This window comes from Numida meleagris, chromosome 10, assembly GCF_002078875.1.
Source record: "Numida meleagris isolate 19003 breed g44 Domestic line chromosome 10, NumMel1.0, whole genome shotgun sequence".
Classification (NCBI taxonomy): Eukaryota; Metazoa; Chordata; class Aves; order Galliformes; family Numididae; genus Numida; species Numida meleagris.
Window position 1 is genome coordinate 9654378 of NC_034418.1, and position 21277 is coordinate 9675654.

Consider the following 21277-nt stretch of genomic DNA (forward strand, 5'->3'; position numbering starts at 1 on the left):
TCAGAACTCAAGATAAGAGTGTTGAGGAGTTATTTGCTTAGTCACCCTCTCAAGTTCCTTATTAATTGAGGAGGCTTCACTGGCTTTCACTTCAGTGATTTGTGTCACTGGTTTTGGAAGAAAAAAGTTAAGGTACCATCTCAGCTTCAGATGGTGAATAAAGCTGAGGCGTGTTTGTCTCAAGACTTGCTGGTGTGTATTTATGTGACAAATTCAAGGAACCATTTGATACTATATTTACTGAACTCTCAGTGATTCAGAATTTGACATTAATTGGAAAAACTCATCATAGCCATATATTTCATTAAGTTTCTTGTGCTTTTGAAAAAGCAGCCATATCTCCTGCCTAAGGTTGCAGGGTTGGTGCTTGGAAGTGGGGAGCAGAATAGAGCTTTCTTGACTTCCAGGTCCTTGTGCTTCAGTGGGTAAGTGGAAGTTTTTAATGAGCCAATTAAGTCATCAGTTGTTTGCAGTCTGCACTTGCTGTGAGAGGCTGGCAAATAGAAGTAACTTTTCTTGCTTAATTGGCCACTCTGATTTATTTTGGGACTGTGCTCTACTAATTTACCCATAATATTTATTCTCCAACTTTAATGACTTTAGAGGGCCAAATTGGACTTTTTTTTTTTAATTCTTACTTTCATTCAGGTTTTACATCTGCTGGGTTTCAAGCATTTAACCATTCTTCTTGTTCATATTTATGACCATCCCATGTTTATCTTTTTACAGTTAGAAATGCTTTTCCCAGCTTTAATCTGTATAAGCTTGTGCTTAAATTACATGGAGGGTTGTAGGGAATTCCCCACATTATTTATACAAGTGCTTTTTTTTTTTCTAGTGGCTATTGCACTTCCCAGTGCAGATGCCAGTAACCTCTACTAAGGACTAGTTTTGCAGGTAGTCTGTTTTTTTCCTTAATTACAGAGTGTAAATGAGAATTTATGGTAAGTTGGTTTAGTGAAGTTCTATCCAGAAATTTACAAATACTTAACAGTTAATATGTGAATATTGTTGTAGGTTACTGTTGCTCCATTTGAGTAATTACAGTTACAGGCTAGATCTGATCACAACCAGTCCTGCAGTTCCCTGTTCCCAGCGTCCTGCTCATTGTGGGAGGTAACCTTTTTTCAGTAACATACTACTGAAAGAAAAATGAGATGATTTTACCTACTTCTGCAGCATTCTGTAAAAGCAGACTGCGCTGTGTACGTCTGTTCCCATTGAATCGTTCTCATACTTGGGATGTCTAATAGACTATTATTGTACTTTCATATGCTGCTATTATTATTAAATGGAATTAGCAGCAAAAGGGATGTTGTCCCTTACTTACACTCTGTACCATCAATCGCTCAACTTCTGGGCTGATCCTTTTGGCAGAACAATTTGTATTCTGGTTTGAGGAAGTTCAAGTGAATAAGTGAATGTCCCCATGCTCTATTTTGTGGGTAGCAGGATTAAATTATTCTTTGGAAGACTACAACAGCAACACTAGATCTGATTACAGATGATGAAAGAAGTGAAGTAGCAGAGGTTGAATGCCCTATTCAGAACTCCTAGGTAAAATAAATCAGTAGGCTATTTGATGTCAGATCAATATGGCAGAAGCTTTTTGCACAAAACCTTGTTGCAAATGGATTGTAAAGTGAAAACCAGTTTTCTGTATTTATATATGCATGTGCATGTATGTGTGTTGTTTCATATTTTGTTTTGAGTTTTTTCTTGTGAGGTTGACTGACAGTCCGTTCAAATATATCATATTTTTGGTCTTGAGTGAAATCATCATCAATTTAGATGGGACAAAATTTGCTTCCATTGACAATGATATCGTGTAAAAGGATGCTTGTGGAAAGTTGTTATAGAGTAACAATGCCTTAATCAAAGTAAAATCTGTTTAAATTATAGTCTGTGTGAAGTAGAACATAATTGTTTTGACTTTTGCTTTTGCCCTCAGAAGAAATTTTATAACTGCTGTGGCATCTACTATATATGAAACTTTACATCAAAACTAGAACACTTTTATTTCCAAGAAATTGTGTTTATTCAGTGATGTTTCAAACTTTCAGGCACCAGCATGAGGTTGAAGTGCTTCTTGCTTCTAAAAAACCAGTTTGTTCTTGGGAATGTTCTTTATCTCACTTTTCCGAATACTGAGGCAGTTGCTTCAGTAACTCATGCATTGTGGTGGGGCATTGCCTGTTGGTGTTCCTGGGGAGGCTGCTAAATGTGATACCTTCTTTCAAGTATAGTCTGCCTCACCACTCGTATACTCAGATGGCATTGTGCCTAACGCTTGCATTTCTGGATGGAGAAGTGTGGGATTCTGTTCTGAGTCTCAGATCCACAGCCAGTACTCGGGAAAATCAGCTATCCTCTGTATGTTTCTGCTTTAAAAGGTGGGACTGAAGGTTCTTCTTCATCCTCGCCTCTTCCCCATCCTTTATTATAAATTGTCCTCCCTTTATTAGCAGTGCACATTATAACATTCTGAATGTGCAAATAGAGTTATTGGTAATTATCTACAAATGCGGGCTCTCCAGATAGTTTGCTTATTTGCAGAAGAGTTTGTAAACCAAGCATGAGTTCAGCTGACTTTTTTCTTCTTTTTTGTGAATCTTGGAAGTGTAAGACCTTTTCTTCCAGAAAAAAAACACATCCCTGTGTAAAATGCAGGGAACTTCCTATATAGGCAAATTCTCCTCGGAATCTGTGTAACAGCACTGATGGGAGAATTACCTGTATGAGCAAAAGTAACTCGTTTCAATGCAGTGAGGAAAATGAGTGAGCTTTGAGACTTGGCTGCAGTGCTGGGAGCTGGGCAGGGTAGGAGAACAAATTGCTCAGCTCTGTGAGATTGTTTTGGTACATCTGAAATCTCCATAGAACTGAGTTAAAAGATGTAGTAAATGATCTCATTTGTTTCACACAAGCGTGAGTTTTTCTGGTTATTTTCTGCCCCTCTACTCCCAATTTCTGAGCTTCCATTACTTGATTTAGTGACTATTCCCTTTTGTTACAGATGTTGTCGCTGGGCAGATAGCTATTCCCAATAATTACCATAAGAAGTCTTTGTGACAAGAAAACCCTACAAATAATTTTCTAAGTAGACAAGAGAAACTTCTTGGTGTCTGATATCTACGTAAAAGAAAGTGTAACCAATGTGGTAGCTCAGTAATGCTGTCTCAGATCTCTCACAACAGACTTTACGAGGGTGCTGGCAGTTTCATAGCTGCTCCGTGTGAGTCCTTTTCACGCTATAGTGCCTGTTTGTATGCTTGGTCATTAAGAAGGTTTTGTAGAACACCTGGGACAGAGGAATTCTTTGCGTGGTTGAATACTTAACTTTTTTATTCTGACCTCAGATTCACTTAAAACTCCCTTGCAAAATATGATGCTTTCAAAAGCTTGATGATATCACGTAGCAAAGAGTTGGGTTCTGCGGAATATTTCTTCCTAGCTGGAATGATACATGGAGCATAATAGGAGAAAAAGAATTAGAAAAGAGAAGTATTTGTGTCCAACAACTTTTAATTTCTATTTTAATATAACATTTTCAGAGCTCTCATTTTTCATTCTCTGCTTGAAAACTGCAGAAAAAAAATGTATCAAGTCAGTAGGTTTGGCAGAACTCTGGGGTGTGTGTTGACTTGAACTGCCTGGAAAATAAATTGGCTGGTTTACAAAGTTGCTGCTCTTTCCCTTTCACCTTCAAAGGGCAAGATCTGGCAGAGTTTTACAGCCTTCTGTAAATACGCTGTGGTATCAGAAAATTATCTTCCATTTATCTTTTTCAAATAGTTCTTCTCTGTGTTTCTGAGAAGTCCTTTGTGGAAGGACGTTCCTGTTTCGTAGCAGCTTTTCAGTCTTTCTGACTTTTCTGTTCAAGTGTTTGCGTGGAGTATGCACAGACTTTTACCAAGTTAACTGTGTGTAGCTGAGATATGTGAAAGAGGAACAAAATACATTTCTAAGTGTCCTGAACAATGTGCCCTTTCACATTGAATGAAGAGTGTTTCTCCCTGCAAAGCTGTTGTTGCTGCAGATTACTGAATGCAAATGCAGTCTGTTTCATCTGAGTGTGAACAAACACCCAGTGTGGTTCCTGAGCTCTGGGTTAGGGAGTATTATTTGGTTGTGTTCAATGTTCTGCAAACAGCTGGGACACCTCTTTGCCGTAGGTAAGCTGCTACTGAATTGGCCATTGGCCTTGGGTGGGCAGGAGAGCTGGATGTTTGACTGTGGAAGGTTATAGGCTCATTTGCTCTGCATTTGCATTCTCAGAAAGGGAATGCATTATTCTTGGAACTAAAAAATCATACATTTAGAGAGACTTTATGTTCCATTTCACTTCTTGCTGTTCTTGTCTTGTCTTGTCCTCTCTCTGCTTATCCCCAGCTTGAAAAATTGATTTTTGTCTTGCTTCTTTGTTCCCTTAGGGTTCTTTGTATTGCTTTCTATTGTTCTTATTCCAATACAATAGTTTCCGATCTCGTGCCATCTTTAAATAGCTTCTAAGGTCAGAAAAGAGTGTTGAAATCATTTATTATGCTTCCATATAATGCTTTTTTTGCTATTTTTTCTTTTACTCAGATCTGTGTTTCAGGAAGTAGTTTTGCTTACGGGCTCTGAATAAGAGAGATTCATTCTTTCAGCTGTTGGAGATACTTGGCATGCTGTTTATGCCAGTGAGATGGGTGCTTTTCCAAATTGGGAGAATTTGAGTGCTATGTTTATGTGTACTCAAGATACTGGAGATGTTTCATTATCTTTGAATGTGATCTCTTTATGTCATCACTGCTTGTGCAGAAACTCAACTGCTACATTCTGTTTTTTTGCTGTTTGACTGTTCCAGATAAATATCTTTTGTTACTTGTGTTTTCTTTTGTTCCTAACAGTTTTAAGAACTTTGATTTGGAAGAATCTCAGAAATGTGCGGTAGATTGGCTGATGATTGGCCCGTCTTCCAAGAGAGAGGAGTACAAAGTGTGTGGATCTTCCATACCTCCATCTTTCATCTCTGCAAGGGATCACGTTTGGATATTTTTTCACTCAGATGCATCAAGCTCAGGACAGTCTCAGGGATTTCGCCTTTCTTATATTAGAGGTAAAACCTTACCATTTTGTTGGCTTTGCTTACACACTCTCTCTAGTAAAACTTGAAGACAGTAGTCTTGGGCCAGTCTTGATTACTAAGGTGTTAGCGTGGTAACACTGATACTTTTTCCAGTTGGCTTCTTAATGGTTTTCCTGAAGTGTACTGACCTGGCTTATTGACTTGTGACACACAAAGAGGGTAGACATTAAAATGTGATTTGGATGGTTACAGAAGTTTTGATACTGACTTTTTTCTGCTTGCCCTCTTTCACAGGAAAGATTGGTCAGGCTGCATGCCAGTCGGATGAATTCCATTGTGCAAATGGGAAGTGTATTCCCAGTACTTGGAAATGTAATTCCATGGATGAGTGCGGGGATAACTCAGATGAGAGAAACTGCACTGTCCCTCCAACAGAGCCTCCATCCAGCATCTGTCCCTCAGGAACGTTCCAGTGCAGCGTAGCCCGCTCCACCAAGTGCTTGATGAACGAGCTGAGGTGTAACTCAGTTAAAGACTGCAGTGATGGTTCAGACGAAGATAATTGTCCTGATCTTTCCTGTGGCAAAAAGCTGGGTAATTTTTATGGATCTTTTGCTTCCCCAGATTTATTCCGTGCTGATCACAGCAAATCAGACCTTCGTTGCACATGGTACGTGGATACACAAGATAACCGACATGTTCTGTTGCAGCTTGATTTGCAGTTAGGCTACAATGACTACGTGAAGGTGTATGATGGCATTGAAGAGAGAGGCGATAAATTGCTGCAAACATTTTCATTTCACAACAATAGGCATCCAGTGAGTGTGGAGTCATCAAAGGGCCAGCTCACTGTCTCATATCATGCTCGCTCAAAGAGCACTGGCCATGGGTTCAATGCAACCTACCAGGTGAAAGGCTATTGCCTTCCTTGGGAACACCCCTGTGGAAGTGATGAGGAGTGTTTCACAGATAAGCAACATTGTGATGGCTGGTGGCACTGTCCAAATGGCAAGGATGAGGAGAACTGTCCAGCTTGTCAGAAGAATGAATATCCATGTGAAGGAAACAGTGGGCTTTGCTACTCAATACTGGACCGCTGTAATAACCAAAAGAACTGCCCAGATGGCTCAGATGAAAAAAACTGCTTTACTTGCCAGCCAGGGAACTTCCATTGTGGCACAAATCTGTGCATCTTTGAGACTTGGCGCTGTGATGGCCAAGAAGACTGCCAAGATGGAAGCGATGAACACAACTGCCTGGTGATTGTTCCCAGGAAGGTCATCACGGCTGCTCTGATCGGGAGTCTCGTGTGTGGCCTGCTGCTGGTGATAGCGCTGGGTTGTGCATTTAAATTATATTCTCTAAGGACCAGAGAATACAGGTACATAAAAACATCTTGTTTTTATGATGCATTAATAGCTGAGTGCGTATTCTTTTGTTTAAAGGAGGAGAAAAAGTAAATTGTTAACCAGAGGATTCAGAAAATACTGTGTAATTTACGATAGGTAAGTAGTACTCACTGCATTAGGCTTACAGAAGAGTAGTCAGGATTTTCAGAAGTAGGGGAAATGTCAACTCTTCTATGATCTATGGAAAATACACATCTATTGTGTAGCCTGGCAGAACCTGAATTTAACAAATATCAAAACTGTTTTGAGAGATTTCCTTTCTGTGCCTGTGCAACTGTGGTTGTACCCTTCTGAAGAAAGTCATAAGGGACTTCTGGTGCCTGTCTCTCATCATATGCACCAGCTTTGTGTCATGCAGCTGACACTGGTGTTTTGAGCACAGTGTGCTTTATGTTCTCTTCTGATCAAATCTGAAGGAGCTGGAAAAAAAGCTGACATGCTGTGCTGGGAACCCCTGTGCCTTGGTTCTGGTAGGACAGCTGTAGGGCCTGCCCATGGTGTGTGCTTGTTCCAGTGCTTAATGTTGTATTTTCCAAAAATAAGCAGAACAAATTAATGCTTTCATTGGCGTAAGTTGGCCTATTGGAAAACATTCAGTTACTACAGAGTCCAAACTGGGACTGGGTTTGCTGATTTGATTCACTGTTACAGTTGTTCCTTTTGTTTATTTTAGTATCCTGATAAGGTTTTTCACAGAGCCCAAGTAGAGATTTGCCTTTTTGCTGTTACTTTGAAGCCCTCTGCACTGTGTCTGTGAGTTAACGTGAGAGGAGGCAGGACAAACTGACTGCCATTTCTCTTCCGTTTCTTTCCATTGTGGTTCTGTTCCCAGAGCATTTGAGACCCAGATGACACGACTTGAGGCAGAGTTTGTGCGGCGAGAAGCTCCACCTTCCTATGGGCAGCTGATTGCACAAGGACTGATCCCCCCAGTCGAAGACTTCCCTGTGTACAATGCATCACAAGTATGGTGACATAAGTGCTGATGAACCTAGTAGCAGCCAGACTACTTTAAGTTAGAATTGATCTGGAACTGCTTTCTTTCAGTAGCAGTGAAGTTGTGCTAACTCTGTGGAAATGCTCTTACAAAAATATATGTTTTACTTTGAGCTGCAGAATCATAGTCGTGTATCTTGGTGCTGTGGGTAGTTTTGAACACATGGATTCTGTTTGCTAGGGAACAGCAGTGAGAAAAACACATGCTGTTTTGCTGTATGTCAAGATAGAATGAACTGAGACAGAGAGAGTACATCCCCCCCCCCCCCAAAAAAAAGGCTTTCCAAACTGAAACTGTAAATATCTGAAGTGATAAGAAAGTAGATCTCTAGCAGTATTTTTGGGAAATTCTAGGATTTTTATTTACAAATATGTTACACTGGGAAGCCATTAAGTCATCCTGATATTTTACTGTTGAGTTTTCAGAAATCTCTCTCAAACTGTTAAAATTGTCCCACTGTGATACAGTTCCGAGTGTGATATAGCACTTGTTGCTTGTTTCTCAGTTGCAGCAGTACTACGCGTTTGCCTTTCTCCTCTGTTACCAGGTTTTGAGGATCCTCTGATATTGCTGATGACAGAGGACTTGGTGGTCTGTAGTCTGTTCTCTGGTGGTGATCTGATAGCAGGTGTGGAGCATCTTGCCAGGCAAACAAGAACAGATTAAACGCATTAAAGAAACACTCTAATAGAGAATGTTTTGGTAGAGACAGAGCTGTCCTTGGCATTCTTAATAGTTCACTAGAAAATACAAATTTAATGAGGTGATTCGATCCTGAGGATTCTCTTAAAAGGGAGATCTTAGTGAATGAGCTATGGGAGAAGTCTTTTGAATGTGTGCTAAATCAGTGACATCTGTGTGACAGGCCTCCGTGCTGCAGAACATCCGAACAGCCATGAGGAGGCAGATGAGACGTCACTCGTCACGACGAAGCTCGTCTCGGCGGCGCCTTGGCCGACTCTGGAACAGACTCTTCCACAGACCTCGGGTGAGAGGACAGATCCCGCTCCTGACGCCTGCCCGCACTTCGCAGACAACGTTGGGTGATGGAATCATCAACCATGCTGATGGGACTACTGGGAGTCCTGTGCCTTCACCTGAAGGACCTAGTGTAGAGGCGGATGCCCATGCCAGTGGCCTACAAGAAGCTGGATGTAGCAGCTTGCAGCCAGAGACTGAAATCACAGAGCCATCACCTTCGAATGTCTTAGAGAACACTTGCACAGCTGCGCAAGCAGAGCCTGAGTCTGGACGTGCTGATAAATCCTTAGGTGCTGAGACCTCAGGCAGTGAGCTCAAGCAGCCCAGTAAAGTGGATTCAGGAAAGGCTTTCAGAGATCCTTTGTCTGAAAGAGTCACAGAAACGATCCATGGAGGGTCAGCATCCAGGAGGACTGTCCCAGAGGGCAGTAATTTAAGTAGAAGTCATTTGCCGAGTGAAGAGCCATGTAGGTTGCCCTTAAAAAAGTGGGAGTCTGCTTATTCAGACAGCCCTGTGAATGTTCATATACAAGTGGATGGACAAAACCGGTGTTGCCCTAACTCTCATCGGGAGGAGCCTTTGGGTATTCATGCGGCTTGTTGCCATTCTGTGGAAGTGCCAACATTAGAGTCCTCTGCTCCCCTCTCTGAAATCAATACAAGTGATGATGAGTCTTTACTTGTTTGCTAGTAGAAGCTTTTGTTTTGACCCTGTAAATTTTGTAACTTCATTGTTTATATGACCGTGCACTTTGATTTCAGGTGGTTTGTGCTCTCAGCTTTGTCCATCAAAACGAGTGTGCTTTACTCCCCAGGGAGTCCAGTGCAGGACTAAATGGGACAAGTTTTTCTTTGTTGCTATTCCTGAAACTCCAGTATGGCAGAAGTAGGCCAGTACGTGATGTCAGGGGCTAGGAGAGCAAGAATGTGTCACTGTAGTTGGGAGGCATCTCCGCTGTTTATTTCTTCTGTGCTTTATTTACTTTGCATTCAGGGAATTTGTATTTCTTTACTTTTCAAGTGGTCTTATGGAAATTAACGCTGTTGGAACTTGGGGCAGGCACCAGTTGTGACTGTGAGTACCAGTCTAGAAATAACATTGTCCTTTTAGGCGTCGTTATTTAACTAAAATTTAATAACTAAATATCATTAAAAAATTGTGGGAGGAAATAAAATCCTTTGTAGTTCCCTATTTCTAGAAGTTCCTTGCTTCCTTTGCTCCCTTCAGAAATGTTTTGATGGCCATATAGATCTTGAAACATCCACTAGAACCAAAGTTTCTGTATAGAGTATTCAGAATATTCCTGTCTGCTGTGGCTTTGTAGTAAGAGATCAGCAGTGTTCAGTACAGATGAAATGCGTTGGACCTCATTTGCAACAATATTTTTTATGTTGTCATATGTTACTCTTTTCAAAGAGACAGTGCAGAGGCTGAAGAATCGCTTGCTGTCTTCCTACCCTTTTTCCTCTCCTCCCTTCTGATTTCAGGGACTTTTATGATTATCCCACTCTGGTTGTGCTCTGAAGGTTTCTGAGGCTTCACAGCTGGCTGCGATAGGAAGCACTGAGCACTTGGTAACTGTCAGGACTGGACTCTTTATTTTGTAATAAGATCTACTTCACAAGTTTCGTTATAAATCTGCTACCTAGGTGCAGTTTTTTGAAACTTTTTTTTTCTAGAAAATTTTAGGGGTTTGCTTTTACTTTCTGTTAAGGACTGAAGTAGGACAGTGCCAGTTTCAAAGCTGACACAGTGTGACTTGTATACTGCTTTAAACTGGTGCTTTTTTTTTTTTTAGAGTGCAATTAGAAGCAAGCAAGTTATTTACCTGGAAGAAGGGTGATATTGCTTAAGCAGGAGTGACCTGGTGCAGAATCACAGCTGGTTATGGTCTAATAGTTTGGCCCTGCTACGATGGATGGGATGGTGCCATGAACCAGCATGGGCTGGGCTCCCCCATGCCCTTTTAGGAGCTCTGCTTCAGTCCTCTGGTGAGGCAGTAACAAACTAAAATGCTACATCCAGAAATTAACAAAGAAGTTATCTCAGCTGCTCGTCTGTAAGTATCCAAGTGCTCTTTAATGCTGTAGGAATTCAAGTTGCCTGAAATTATTAATGGTGACTTGAGCTTGTAAAGCTGGGGTGGACTTGGGTGTCTGTAGAAGTGGGGTGTGCTGTCTGCAGCCCCTCCTGGCTGCAAAGGCACCCAGGCTTTTGCAGTGAACAGTTTACATTGAAGAATCAGCGATGTTTTTAAATGGATTGTATGTGCCCTGAATCTTTGGCTAGGACTCCCATTGGGAGTGCTTTAAAAAAAATGAGGAGTAAGAACTTTGGCTTTACTGAAATATAATGTGAGAGAATGACTTCAAAATTTCTTTTTTGTCTTCAGTTGCAAATTGGTTTCATAGTGTGTTTTCCAGAGGCAGAAGGTTCAAAGTCTATAAGAGCATAGGAAGGATTGTAGCAAAATGCATAATGAGGAAGAGTCATGGTTGCATTAAGTAAGTACTATTCATGCATTTCTTTCCAAGTGCTTTTGTGATCAGAATTCATTTCATCAAAGGAAATGAAGCTTTGAAAGAGATATTAATTTCATAGCTTTTATAAACATTTTAGGTACATTCCACCTTGGCCATGTACTGTAGTCATCACGCTTGTTTGCATCGAAGGCTGCAGGTTTTAATGTTGTCTTTTTTTCCTAATGGTAATTTTAAATACTTAAAAGTTTTATTTGTAGAACAGCAAAGTTAATGGGGAGGAGGATTGTTTCAGGGTTAATATTGTGATGATATGAAAGACCTTCAGAATAAGTGTATATTTAACTATCTTACAGAAATGTATTACTATAGGAAAAATAATTTTGATCATACTATGCCTTAAATTATCATCACTGTAAGGCTCTTGAAGTTGAAATATGTTGAAATGTTAGAGTTGAATATATACTTCAAATTACTGCTGTATTCTGGGAACAGCCCTGAACTGTATTTTCTTTTAAGATGTGTAACTTAGCATAATTTCTTACATATATGATGCATATTTTGTGTACTGATCCATTTGGTAACTCAGCAGAAATTTCAGCAAGAAGGTTTTATATTTAGAAACTGACAAAAATCCAGGTTAATGAAAATTTGATGCTTGAAGTGTACAGAAATATTCACAGCCATCACTGCTGGAATTTACAGCCTTGCATAAATGAGACATACAAGCCTGGTGCTTTTGTAAACACCTATGTTTTGTATTCTGCAATAGAGTATTCTCTCCTAGCTCCCCTAGTCCATTCCTTGGAGAAAAGAGTCAGTTTTGCAGAAGAAACCTGTACATGTGTGCTGTGGGCACAAACACATTGTGTTGAAATGTCGATATGTGAAGGAAACCTCAGAGTCTGCCGTAGTATATGTCTGCCCCTCGTTTCTCCACCACTTATAAGCATTAAGCAGAGAATCATCTGTCACTGAAGTTCACCCAGCTTCTGTTCCATGCAAGCTGCCTCCTTATATTCACAACTTACTGAAAAAAAATAATGGAAAACTGCTACTATGCCAGAAGTGTTAACAGGAAAATCTCATTCTTTGCTCACTGGAAAATACAGTCACACTTCAATGACTATATAACCTAATGAGCTAATAAATTTATCTTTTGAAATTTTTTGTAATAATGCTTTTCTGCATTGTTTAAATATTTTCACAGGAGGGAAAAAGTATTTAAGATTTAAAAAAAAACAACAACAAAAAAAAAAAACGCCAGAAAGCCCTACAAAACTCCAACCTCCCTAAAAAAAAATAGCTTCCTAAAAATAACTCTAAATAGAGAGGACTACTTAAGCCTTTCCCTGATCTAAGAAGAAGGAAAGCTTACAGGCAGTGCAATGGCAAAAGTGCTCTCTTACTCTGTTATTGCTATTAAAACATGGGGTGTATTTCTATTTGAAATTGCAGCACTTTCCAGCTTGTGTATGACTCTGTAACATCCCTTAAATGTACTTGTTTTCTATTCTATGCCTTTTTTGTGTGTGTGTGTTGTATATATCCACTGAAATACATTTTGCCATAATGAATGTACAGATGTATGGTTCAGGTATGGCATCGTGGTTACCAGTGTTTGCTGGTTCCTGGACAATGATACTATACAAGTAAGATGCTGGGCATCATCATACTTTGCTCTTGCTTCAATCTCTTAATTTTTAATAAAATTGAATGTGTCCAGAGACTGTGGATTTCTGACTGTCACTTGAGGGTGCCATTCTGTAAGCACTACCCACTGCTGACTCCATATGTTAAGTTGGTTATGATCCTTCAGTGTGAAGATCTGAAGGTGGTGTGTGGTTTTGTTTTTTTTTTTTTTCCCCTAGCTGCAAGCTTTTTGCTGGTATCTGAAGCTGCAGATGTGCATCATTTTTTCTGGAAAGTACACATGAAATCTTGCCAATAGCTATTTCCTGTTGTATACAGATGTCTTTAAAAGACACATACGTATACCCCAAATAACAAAACATAGCCATGGAGTATATGATTCTTTATGACTCTGTTACAGAGAAAAAACAGACAAAAAACCTTGTTCCTAAAATATGGCACCTCTCTACCAATTGCTGGGGGCTGTGCTTGTTTTGCTGATGCTTCCTCTCTCTGGTGTTTGCTTATCTCTTTGGAGGGAACCGTTGGCTCTATTCTGTGTTGGGTTTGTTTTTTTTTTTTCAGTAGAAGGCAGAGGCTGAGTTCTTTTGTGTTCGCAGAGGTTTGCTCTACAAGCTTGGAAATATTTATCTGTGTAGTAGGGAATTGGACAGACTTCATGATCACCAGAATTTATCCATAACCATGAAAGATAGAAGGGCACGGCTTGATACAGAGGGCTAATTCCGCCTCACCTCATAGAAAGGGTGATTGCTTTGCTTCACTGTGAAGTGCCAATTCAGCTTCGATAACAGCAACACAGGCAGTAATACTACAACCCTAATATTGATGTAAATGAACAGAGCCCATAAAAGGGAAGTGGAATAATAAATGATACCTGTGCACTTGCAGCAGTGTTTGCTGACAGCCTGTGTAGCACAACAGATGTGTCTTGTGACAAACCAAGGAGCTGGCTTGAAAACTTTTAAGTAATTTATGCATTTCTTTTAACAGATTTTTGAGAGAAGAATTGCTTTTGCTTATTTAAGAACAGGAAGCATCTTTTCATCTCCAAATCAGGTGGTAGGATCTAGATGAAGCCTATCTATCCATGACCCAAACTTTCCAGGTAGCGCACCTCATCTCACGTCTCTTTGTTAGTCTGTTAGCATATTGTTAAATAAGCCACCTTAAATAAGACACCTTCTCATTTCAGATTCTGCCTCTTGTGTTCTTGGCTACAGGAATTAAATGGTCTTCAGGGCTGGACTGACTGGTGGAAGTTTCCTTTTTTTGCAGTTCATACATTTCCTGCTTCGTTGTTCCTTCCAGATTTTCTTCTTGTCTCTTACCTGAGATCTTTAAGACATTGATTTTTGATCTCTAATAAAAACAATGTCTCTTGCCTGCTTTCAAATCTTTTTCCTTGGATTTTCCGTTTTCATTTGTCCAAGTGCAGAAGTTTCTTGCATAGTTGAAGTGAGAGCACCAGTGAGAAGTGTTGAGGAATGAGAAGTTTTAGAATGAAACAAAAGGTGCTTTGCTTTTAGTAACAGGAAACAGTTGCTGCTCCACACACGGGCCTGCTCCCAAGCAAGAAGCCAAAGCAGTCAGAACTCTGAAGATTTAGGAAAAGACAAATTCCAAGCAAGGCTTACCCTTGACTCTTTTTTTTTTTTTAATGAAGCTTTCATTTATAACACATACTCAAGAAACATTTAGATACAGCATTGAGAGACATGGTTTAGTGGGGTTATTGGTGGTAGGTGGATGGTTGGACTAGGTGATCTTGTAGGTCTTTTCCAACCTAGCTAATTCTATGATTCTGTGATTCAGCAGCTCAGTAATTTCTGTCTTGTCATTCATTTGTCTCTCAAAAGAGCCAAAAAGAAAGTGTATTTTGTTTCCACGGTTTCCAGAATTTGCAAATTAGAGAATGAAAAATGAGAAAATCTTTCCTGAAGACCTGAAAACTGTGTGGGACAGCATATCATTGAGCTTGGCTAATGAAAGCTTGTTTGTGTCTCTTTCAATACATACTTGTAAAATTACTTCTAATTAATATGCTTGTGTATGGAATGTTAAATACACAGTGACTCACGAATCCTTTCTGAGTTGGGTAAAAGCTCTGAACTGATATGAGTGTTCTCACTTGACCCTGCTGAGTTCAAGGTCTTTTGCTTTATGTACTTGTGTCAACTGAAAACAACCAATTCCTGTACCAAGGTCATGAAAACATTTCAGAGCAGTGGGGCCTGCAGCAGCAGCTGTGCTGCGCAGCTCTGCCTCATTAGCCCTGTGCTTTCCTGCCTCTGCCCCCGCAGCTCCTGTTGCCTATTGGATGCCATCTTACTTGGGAGGTGGACTGTTTTCCCATTTTTGTGTGCACGGTGTGGTGCGATGACAATGTGATCTGCAATAATCATACAGTGATAATGCAATAAGAGCAATCCAATATAACTCTTACTGGCTTCAGTCTCAAAAGCTAACTTAAAGGTGATACTTTTCTAAGTATTTGCATTAGCTCTATTACCACTGCAAAATTCATGGAATGGTATTGCCAGCACTAAAAGAATGAACAGCAGAGTATTTTTCTGCATTATAGCCTCTAATAATTTGTGTGTGTATACAGCTACGTAAATATGATTGTATATAAAATACAGGTTTGTGTAGAAATGGATTGATTTTAAAGCTTTGTTTAAACTCATTTTAACACCACTGTTCCTATCAGTGTTATTCAGTTAAGGTGGTGCCAGTTTGTTTTGTATGGAGATGACTGTAAAATTGTATGAATTGGTTCCAGAGAACGACCTGGATAAGGTGCAGCTGAGGTGCAGATGTCCATTGCTCTGTTTTCTTTGGGAGTTTCTTTTTTAGAGCAGAAAAGCTAATGCACAGGTTATCATGATTTACGTGTCAATAAAAGGAAGTTCAAAGTGCTGCAGGAAACAAAAATCAGCAAGAGTTGTATCACTACAGCAAATGCTTCAAAATTAAAAAATGTTTCTTTTGGAAAGGATTGGCTTCTCTGCATCGAGTTTTGCAAGGTTCTTGACATAGCTGTAGCGTCAGCTGTCTTGGGGTTTTGCTCTTGTTCAGTGGTCTTAAAAATAATAGTGTTTATATCTCCTCTGGGCTTTTTGTTTCATTTTTGGAAAGAGCCATACCTGAACAAAGTTGAGCACGCTGCTAAATTTCATCCAGCATATGAACTTATCTTCCAAGCTCGGTACGTTGATTTCTATGTCTAAAAATTGTATGCACTAGGAAGTAACTTTTGCAAAGCCTTAAAAAAATAACATACGTGATGCTGGGAGCACAGATGAAACTGTTTCTAAAAATGAAAAGAGACATCTTGGAACAGCTTTTGGAGAATGGTGTGTAATTCAAAGATGAGCTCTACTCAACCCTCCTGTTCTAAATTCAGCCTTTTGATCTAAGGGCAAATGTTTATTGTTTTAAAGCATTGAAATGCAATCAGGGAAAATCTGAGCCAAAGCTAATTAACAGCTGTGAGGCAATGGCTTCTTTAGGTTTTGATTGCCTGGGTAGCAGTTAGTTATAGACTTCATATATTTTTACCATTACCTAAGATGTGCGTGTGTGTATACGCACACACAAAGCCACATTTTTCTTTAGCTAAATATATATTTTAATGTCTTACAATTAATAGCTTTATAGAAGGAGAAGATTGTAAACTGTTTCTTTTCAGTGTGTACAATCTCAAGGCTTGGATAGAGATGGACAGATATTTAAAGATAAAAATACTTCTAAATAATGCATTGTAGTGGCAAGACTACAGTGTCTTGAACTCACCACATATTTTGAGTCTATTCTTCAGTCTTTGTACAACGTACGGTACCTGACAAACTAAGGGATTAATGAACACCTAATTTTTCTACCAAGGCTGCTAACAGAGATACTTTAAGAATTAAATACCTATGGCTGTTACCAAGGCTACCGAATGTGATAGCTTTTATTTTCAAAAGTTACGAAAGAACAGGAGCTATTCAAAATGTTGCTTAGAGCTATTCCTGCATTTTGCATTTTTAAAAGATTCTTTGGTGTGAAAGTGGCCATATTGCTACAGCAGCAAATCTCTATAAATTTATTGAATACATGAACCAGATTCTTTTTTTTTTTAGTGTTTGCTGCAAATAAAATATGCAAAACACTTTCTAAAGAGCATCTGATGTGAGAATGATTTAGACTTGCTTCTTCTCTGAGCACAGTTGAAATGAGGAGCGTCACCCGACTCGCTCTTAGCATAAAGGAGCACTGGGTTTTGTTCCTGGCTCCTTCGAGATATCTCTGTTGTGCAGGAACCCAACCCAGCCTCTGCAAAAATGCTTGAAAAATGAAGATACTTGAGGTATTATCGCACCAAATGATGTCTGAATGCTCAAGCTGACTTCTTTGGTACAATAACCCAGGCTTGTTCCTGTCCCACATGCTTCCCCCGCCCCTTGCAGCCCTGGCCGAGTGGATGCTCCACCAACTGTCCTCTCAGATGTATGGAGGAATGATCCTTTGGGCTGTGCCTACCCTGGGGCAGCAGCAGGATTGTCCCCGTTTCCTCTCTTCTGGATTTCTCCATTTTGGCTTTGTGATGGGAAGCTACAGAAATGCTTTTACAATGACCCAATCTCTCAGTCTCGGATAGGCCCTTATGGCTGCTAGAATCAGTATTTCAGAGCCGTAGCTGTGCTGTGATCCCCTGCTGAGCGAGTGTGCTGCCAGAAAAAAAAAAACAACCAGTGCCTTATTTCATATTTTATTTCTGTTTTTTTTTTTCTTTTTTCTTTTTTCTTAGGGAAAAACTAAAAGCTACAGATGCCATAAAGGGTGTAGCTCACTATTAGATTTCTAAATTTTTTTTTTTTAAATTCCAGAAAATCTTTTTGCAAAAATGAGCGTGTAAACAAGAAGCCCCCTCAGCGCCCAGAGGCTGTTCCGCTATTTCCTTGGGGACATGTCGCTGGCAGGCAGGTGGCAGTGGGTAGTGGGCTCCTCAGCTGCCCCACCCTGGGGGTACACCACGAAACACAGCTTCTGTCCCCAGCACGTCACCGACTCTGCAGGGAGCAAGTGTGTGGTTAGCGTGGCCTCTTGAGTACTGCGTGATGCAGTGTGTGACCTGGCGGCCATCTTCCCCACTGAGGCCTTGGCCCCGCTGCACCGCCTGCCTTCCCTTTGGCTGCTTGCACCTCTAGTGAGGTGACAAATTAGTGTTTGCAAAACGCAGGTGGATTAAAATTGGGTGCTTTTAGGAATGTCTCTTTGCTGCAAGGGGCCCTTCGCGCAGCCCAGAGGCCCACGGGTCTGGGCCTGGCACTGGACCATGCCTGAGATGGTGGTCGCAGTGAGCCTGAGGGATCTGGGCTGCAGCCGGGCAGGCAGCTGCTCCTGCTCAGGGAAAGTCCTCACCACAGAGCAGCTGCAAGCCAAGCATAGTCTGATCACAAGCAACATGTGCACTGTGATGTGAGGGGAAAAAGCAAGGCTTTCTTGTTATTTGCGTGTGAAATAATTCATTGTGCCATGCAGGGGTTGTGCAGTGCTGCTGGGAGGAGAGCAGAGTGAGGGGCAGGTAGAGTTCTGTCATTTATTATTCTTTTTGTGATGGTTCGTTTGGGCTTTACGTGATTACAGTGATGCTCCTGTGCATCTGCTTTGTGGCTGAGGCTGTGGTGAGCGAGTTTGGGGGGATGCACAGGGCCACAAGTGGCGGCAAATACGGCAAGTGGTGAAGAAAGCAGTTACCCACACAGCCATGAAAATAAAGCTGCTTCCTCCTGTCTACCGTGTCTGTCTGCCTGGTGGCTTGTCACTACTTCTGATTTAAAACTGAAGTGTTTCCATCCACAAGCAGAACGTAGCCTGCTTTGTGTGGGGGTCTAAGGGCTGTGCATGCCAGTGGTGGTTGGGTTCACTGGGGTCTCGGCACAAGTGGGGGCTGAGGCGGGCTGAGCCCTACAGACCACGAGCAGTGGGCCCAAGGAGTGCACTGAGCCACTGTGACACTTCTTACCTATTAGCCTATTTACACACTTTGGTTTATTTCTCCAGTAGACTCCAAGAAAAAACACGGGTACTCCAGTTAAAATGATAATGAGTCCGACTCCGCAGACAACTGGCTCAGAGTATAGGCTGAAGACCAGCAGAAATGCCCAAAATGCCAGGTAAGTGATGGGGATGAGGAGGTTCACCTGGAGGGAGAGAGCAGAGCAGAGCATGACTGTAGAGTGAGGGCAGTGCTGGGCCGGAAAGAGGGCTTGTGGCATCGGGAGCCTCATGGGCTGTGTCCTCGTCCTTCTGCCTCTGTCACTTGCCCAACCTGGCAAGTTTGCTTTTGGAAGCCATTGTATCCCATTATTACACTAATGGTGCTTTGGGGCATGGCTTGGGACCCTGAAACTTCACCATTACATCTAAAAATGAAGTGGTCTTCAAAAGGAAAATAAAACTGGAGGACACGGGCTTTTCAATGGTTTTTCCCATGCCTTTTGCATTTCAGCCAAGGGATTTAGCTTTAACATTTTCACCTTAATAGGTCTGAAGATTTTGGGTTTCTTCCAGCGTAACACGATCAGGCCTATAATTGTCACTCCATAGCAGAGGTAGTTAATAAATGACACATAGTTGATTAGTGTGTACGTGTCTCCAACAAGCATGATGATAAGAGTGGCCAGACACTGTAAAGAGAGAAAGGTGATCTAACGTGAATCACTACTAACATGGTAGCTTAAAAGAAATAAAAACAAGCCGAAAAAGCTAAAAGCAGTTTAACTCTTACTGCTTATGGTCCCACTGGGCTGCCTGAACTGGACACTTCTGTACCTGCTTTCAAAGGCTGCACTCCACCAATTTCTGTTTTAAAACCTTTCAGACCCTACAGTGAGGATTTCTGGCAAAGGGGAGGTTGTCTATTATGAGACAAGAGGGATTACTTGTAGGCTAGTATTCTGTGGTCAGTGCATTACTTTGTTGCTGGTGCCCTGTATGTATTATGAAGAATAAAAGCTTTGCCCTTTCCTGCCACTTGCCCATGGCTCATGCTGCAGATGACTGACATCATTAACCTCTTGAGCATTACTTCTGTTAGGAAACTGGCAGACAGATGGTGGAAATTTACATGCATAGTTTTGTTTGTTTGTACTTTATTTCCAAATAACTCTGTGAAGTCAGGAGAGCTGGCTCAGGTTTCATGGGGCTGCTCCTCAGATCCTGCCCCACCTGCCCATTGGTACCCTAGGCATGAACCCCACCTCGTGCTACATATCCATCCTGCAAACATTGTCTGTTGGTGGCCAAAGCCTGAGGGAAATGAAACGTCCATATCACTCCAAAGAGCTTTCAGGATTTGGCTCTATGTAACTGCAGGCTTTCTTTTTGCTTATGTCTTTTTTTTCCGTAATGAGCTGTTTCAATAGCACAGGTCTCTAGGGAGGGAGGAGTTCTGTACCACTGGCACCAGTAATTATGCACCACTACAATCAAATGACCCTTTGGACTCTCCATTCCTCTGTTAAAATCCTCAAAGCTATGCGGAGGTGGGGGTGATTTCAGCATATTGAGCTGTCTCACTACAAAATTCATTTAAAATAGGGCAATGTTTTATACCAGTGTGGTATAACATGTTTCCTACTTTCCTCTGAAAGGTGCACGCTGGCAGACACGTATCTGACCCCTTCCTGTCACTAACAGGTTTTGCACTGATGGCACTTCGGGCGATGAGGTTTCTTGTGTAGGTGACATGAACGTGTCAGAGCTGCTCACCACATGGGTGTTAATCCCTAAGTGGTACTGGGCTGCAGAGGAGTGTGCATTTCCTCCCCTGATTACCATGCCTGACATGAGCCTCATGCACAGCGGGCAGGAGGGCCTGTCACTCTCTGCTGTCTTGCAAAAAACCCAAGTCTGTTTATTTTTCATTTAGCTTGGACCTTTCATTTTTGGAAGGGTTAGTAAAAATACAGGTCTCACTGGTGATTCCAAAAAAGGCCTTTCTCCATGTACAAAGAAAGCTTTCTCCATGCAAAAAACTAGATGCGATTCTTTGAAAAAGAAAAGAGAATCTGATGTATTAATTAGGTTTGCCTGTGGTCTGACCTTGTTTGCTATTGTAGCTGCCTACACTATATTATTTTTACATTTCTATTTGTTAAGAAATTAATATTTCATAGCAGCATTTGACATACCCTGAGCTGCATTAAAGTACCTTCAAATGATGAATTGATATGCAGTGTTGGTTCTGTAATTTGCGCTGTAATTTAAGGGAAATGTTTGGAGCAGACTGGGAGGCTGACATACGCCTGATTTATCCAGACTGCTTGGTGCAGGCAGCCTGCTCGTGGTATGGCTATTTCACAGAGAAACAGCACTGAAACTCAGCATATTGTTTGAGCTGATGTATTTCTAAGGACAAAGAAGTTCTGCTTCGTCGGCATCAGCAGAGTTCAGGTGCCTGGCGTGAGGCCGGGATGGAGCCAGCGCCTTCTGTTTGCTCAAGACAGGACAGATGGGCTGTGGGGTTTGCCCCCAAATCCTGTACAGGCAATGCATGAGATGTTTGTGGTCGGGCACTGAGCCCTGGGAATGCCATAAGACTCAGCTACGCAAGTATTTTGTCCGGAAAGTGGAATGTGCAGAAGGCTTATCTGATGAAATTATGTCTGTGTGTATTGTGCCAGAATTGCTGTTAGA

The 21277-nt window shown here is 41.2% G+C and overlaps 2 protein-coding genes across 2 annotated transcripts in view; one reads left to right on the top strand and one right to left on the bottom strand.

Annotated features, from left to right (window-relative positions):
• LRP3 (LDL receptor related protein 3) overlaps positions 1-15590 on the top strand; it is a 28589-nt gene extending 12999 nt beyond the window's left edge. The window contains exons 4-7 of the mRNA XM_021408450.1: positions 4893-5101; positions 5366-6452; positions 7313-7445; positions 8343-15590. Coding sequence (XP_021264125.1) covers positions 4893-5101; positions 5366-6452; positions 7313-7445; positions 8343-9149 — 2236 coding nt within the window. The 3' untranslated portion in view covers positions 9150-15590. The remainder of the gene's footprint in view (positions 1-4892; positions 5102-5365; positions 6453-7312; positions 7446-8342) is intronic.
• Positions 17481-21277, bottom strand: part of SLC7A10 (solute carrier family 7 member 10) — a 33373-nt gene continuing 29576 nt past the window's right edge. The window contains exons 9-11 of the mRNA XM_021408451.1: positions 19117-19266; positions 18603-18780; positions 17481-17646 (exon numbers count right to left, since the gene is read on the bottom strand). Coding sequence (XP_021264126.1) covers positions 17528-17646; positions 18603-18780; positions 19117-19266 — 447 coding nt within the window. The 3' untranslated portion in view covers positions 17481-17527. The remainder of the gene's footprint in view (positions 17647-18602; positions 18781-19116; positions 19267-21277) is intronic.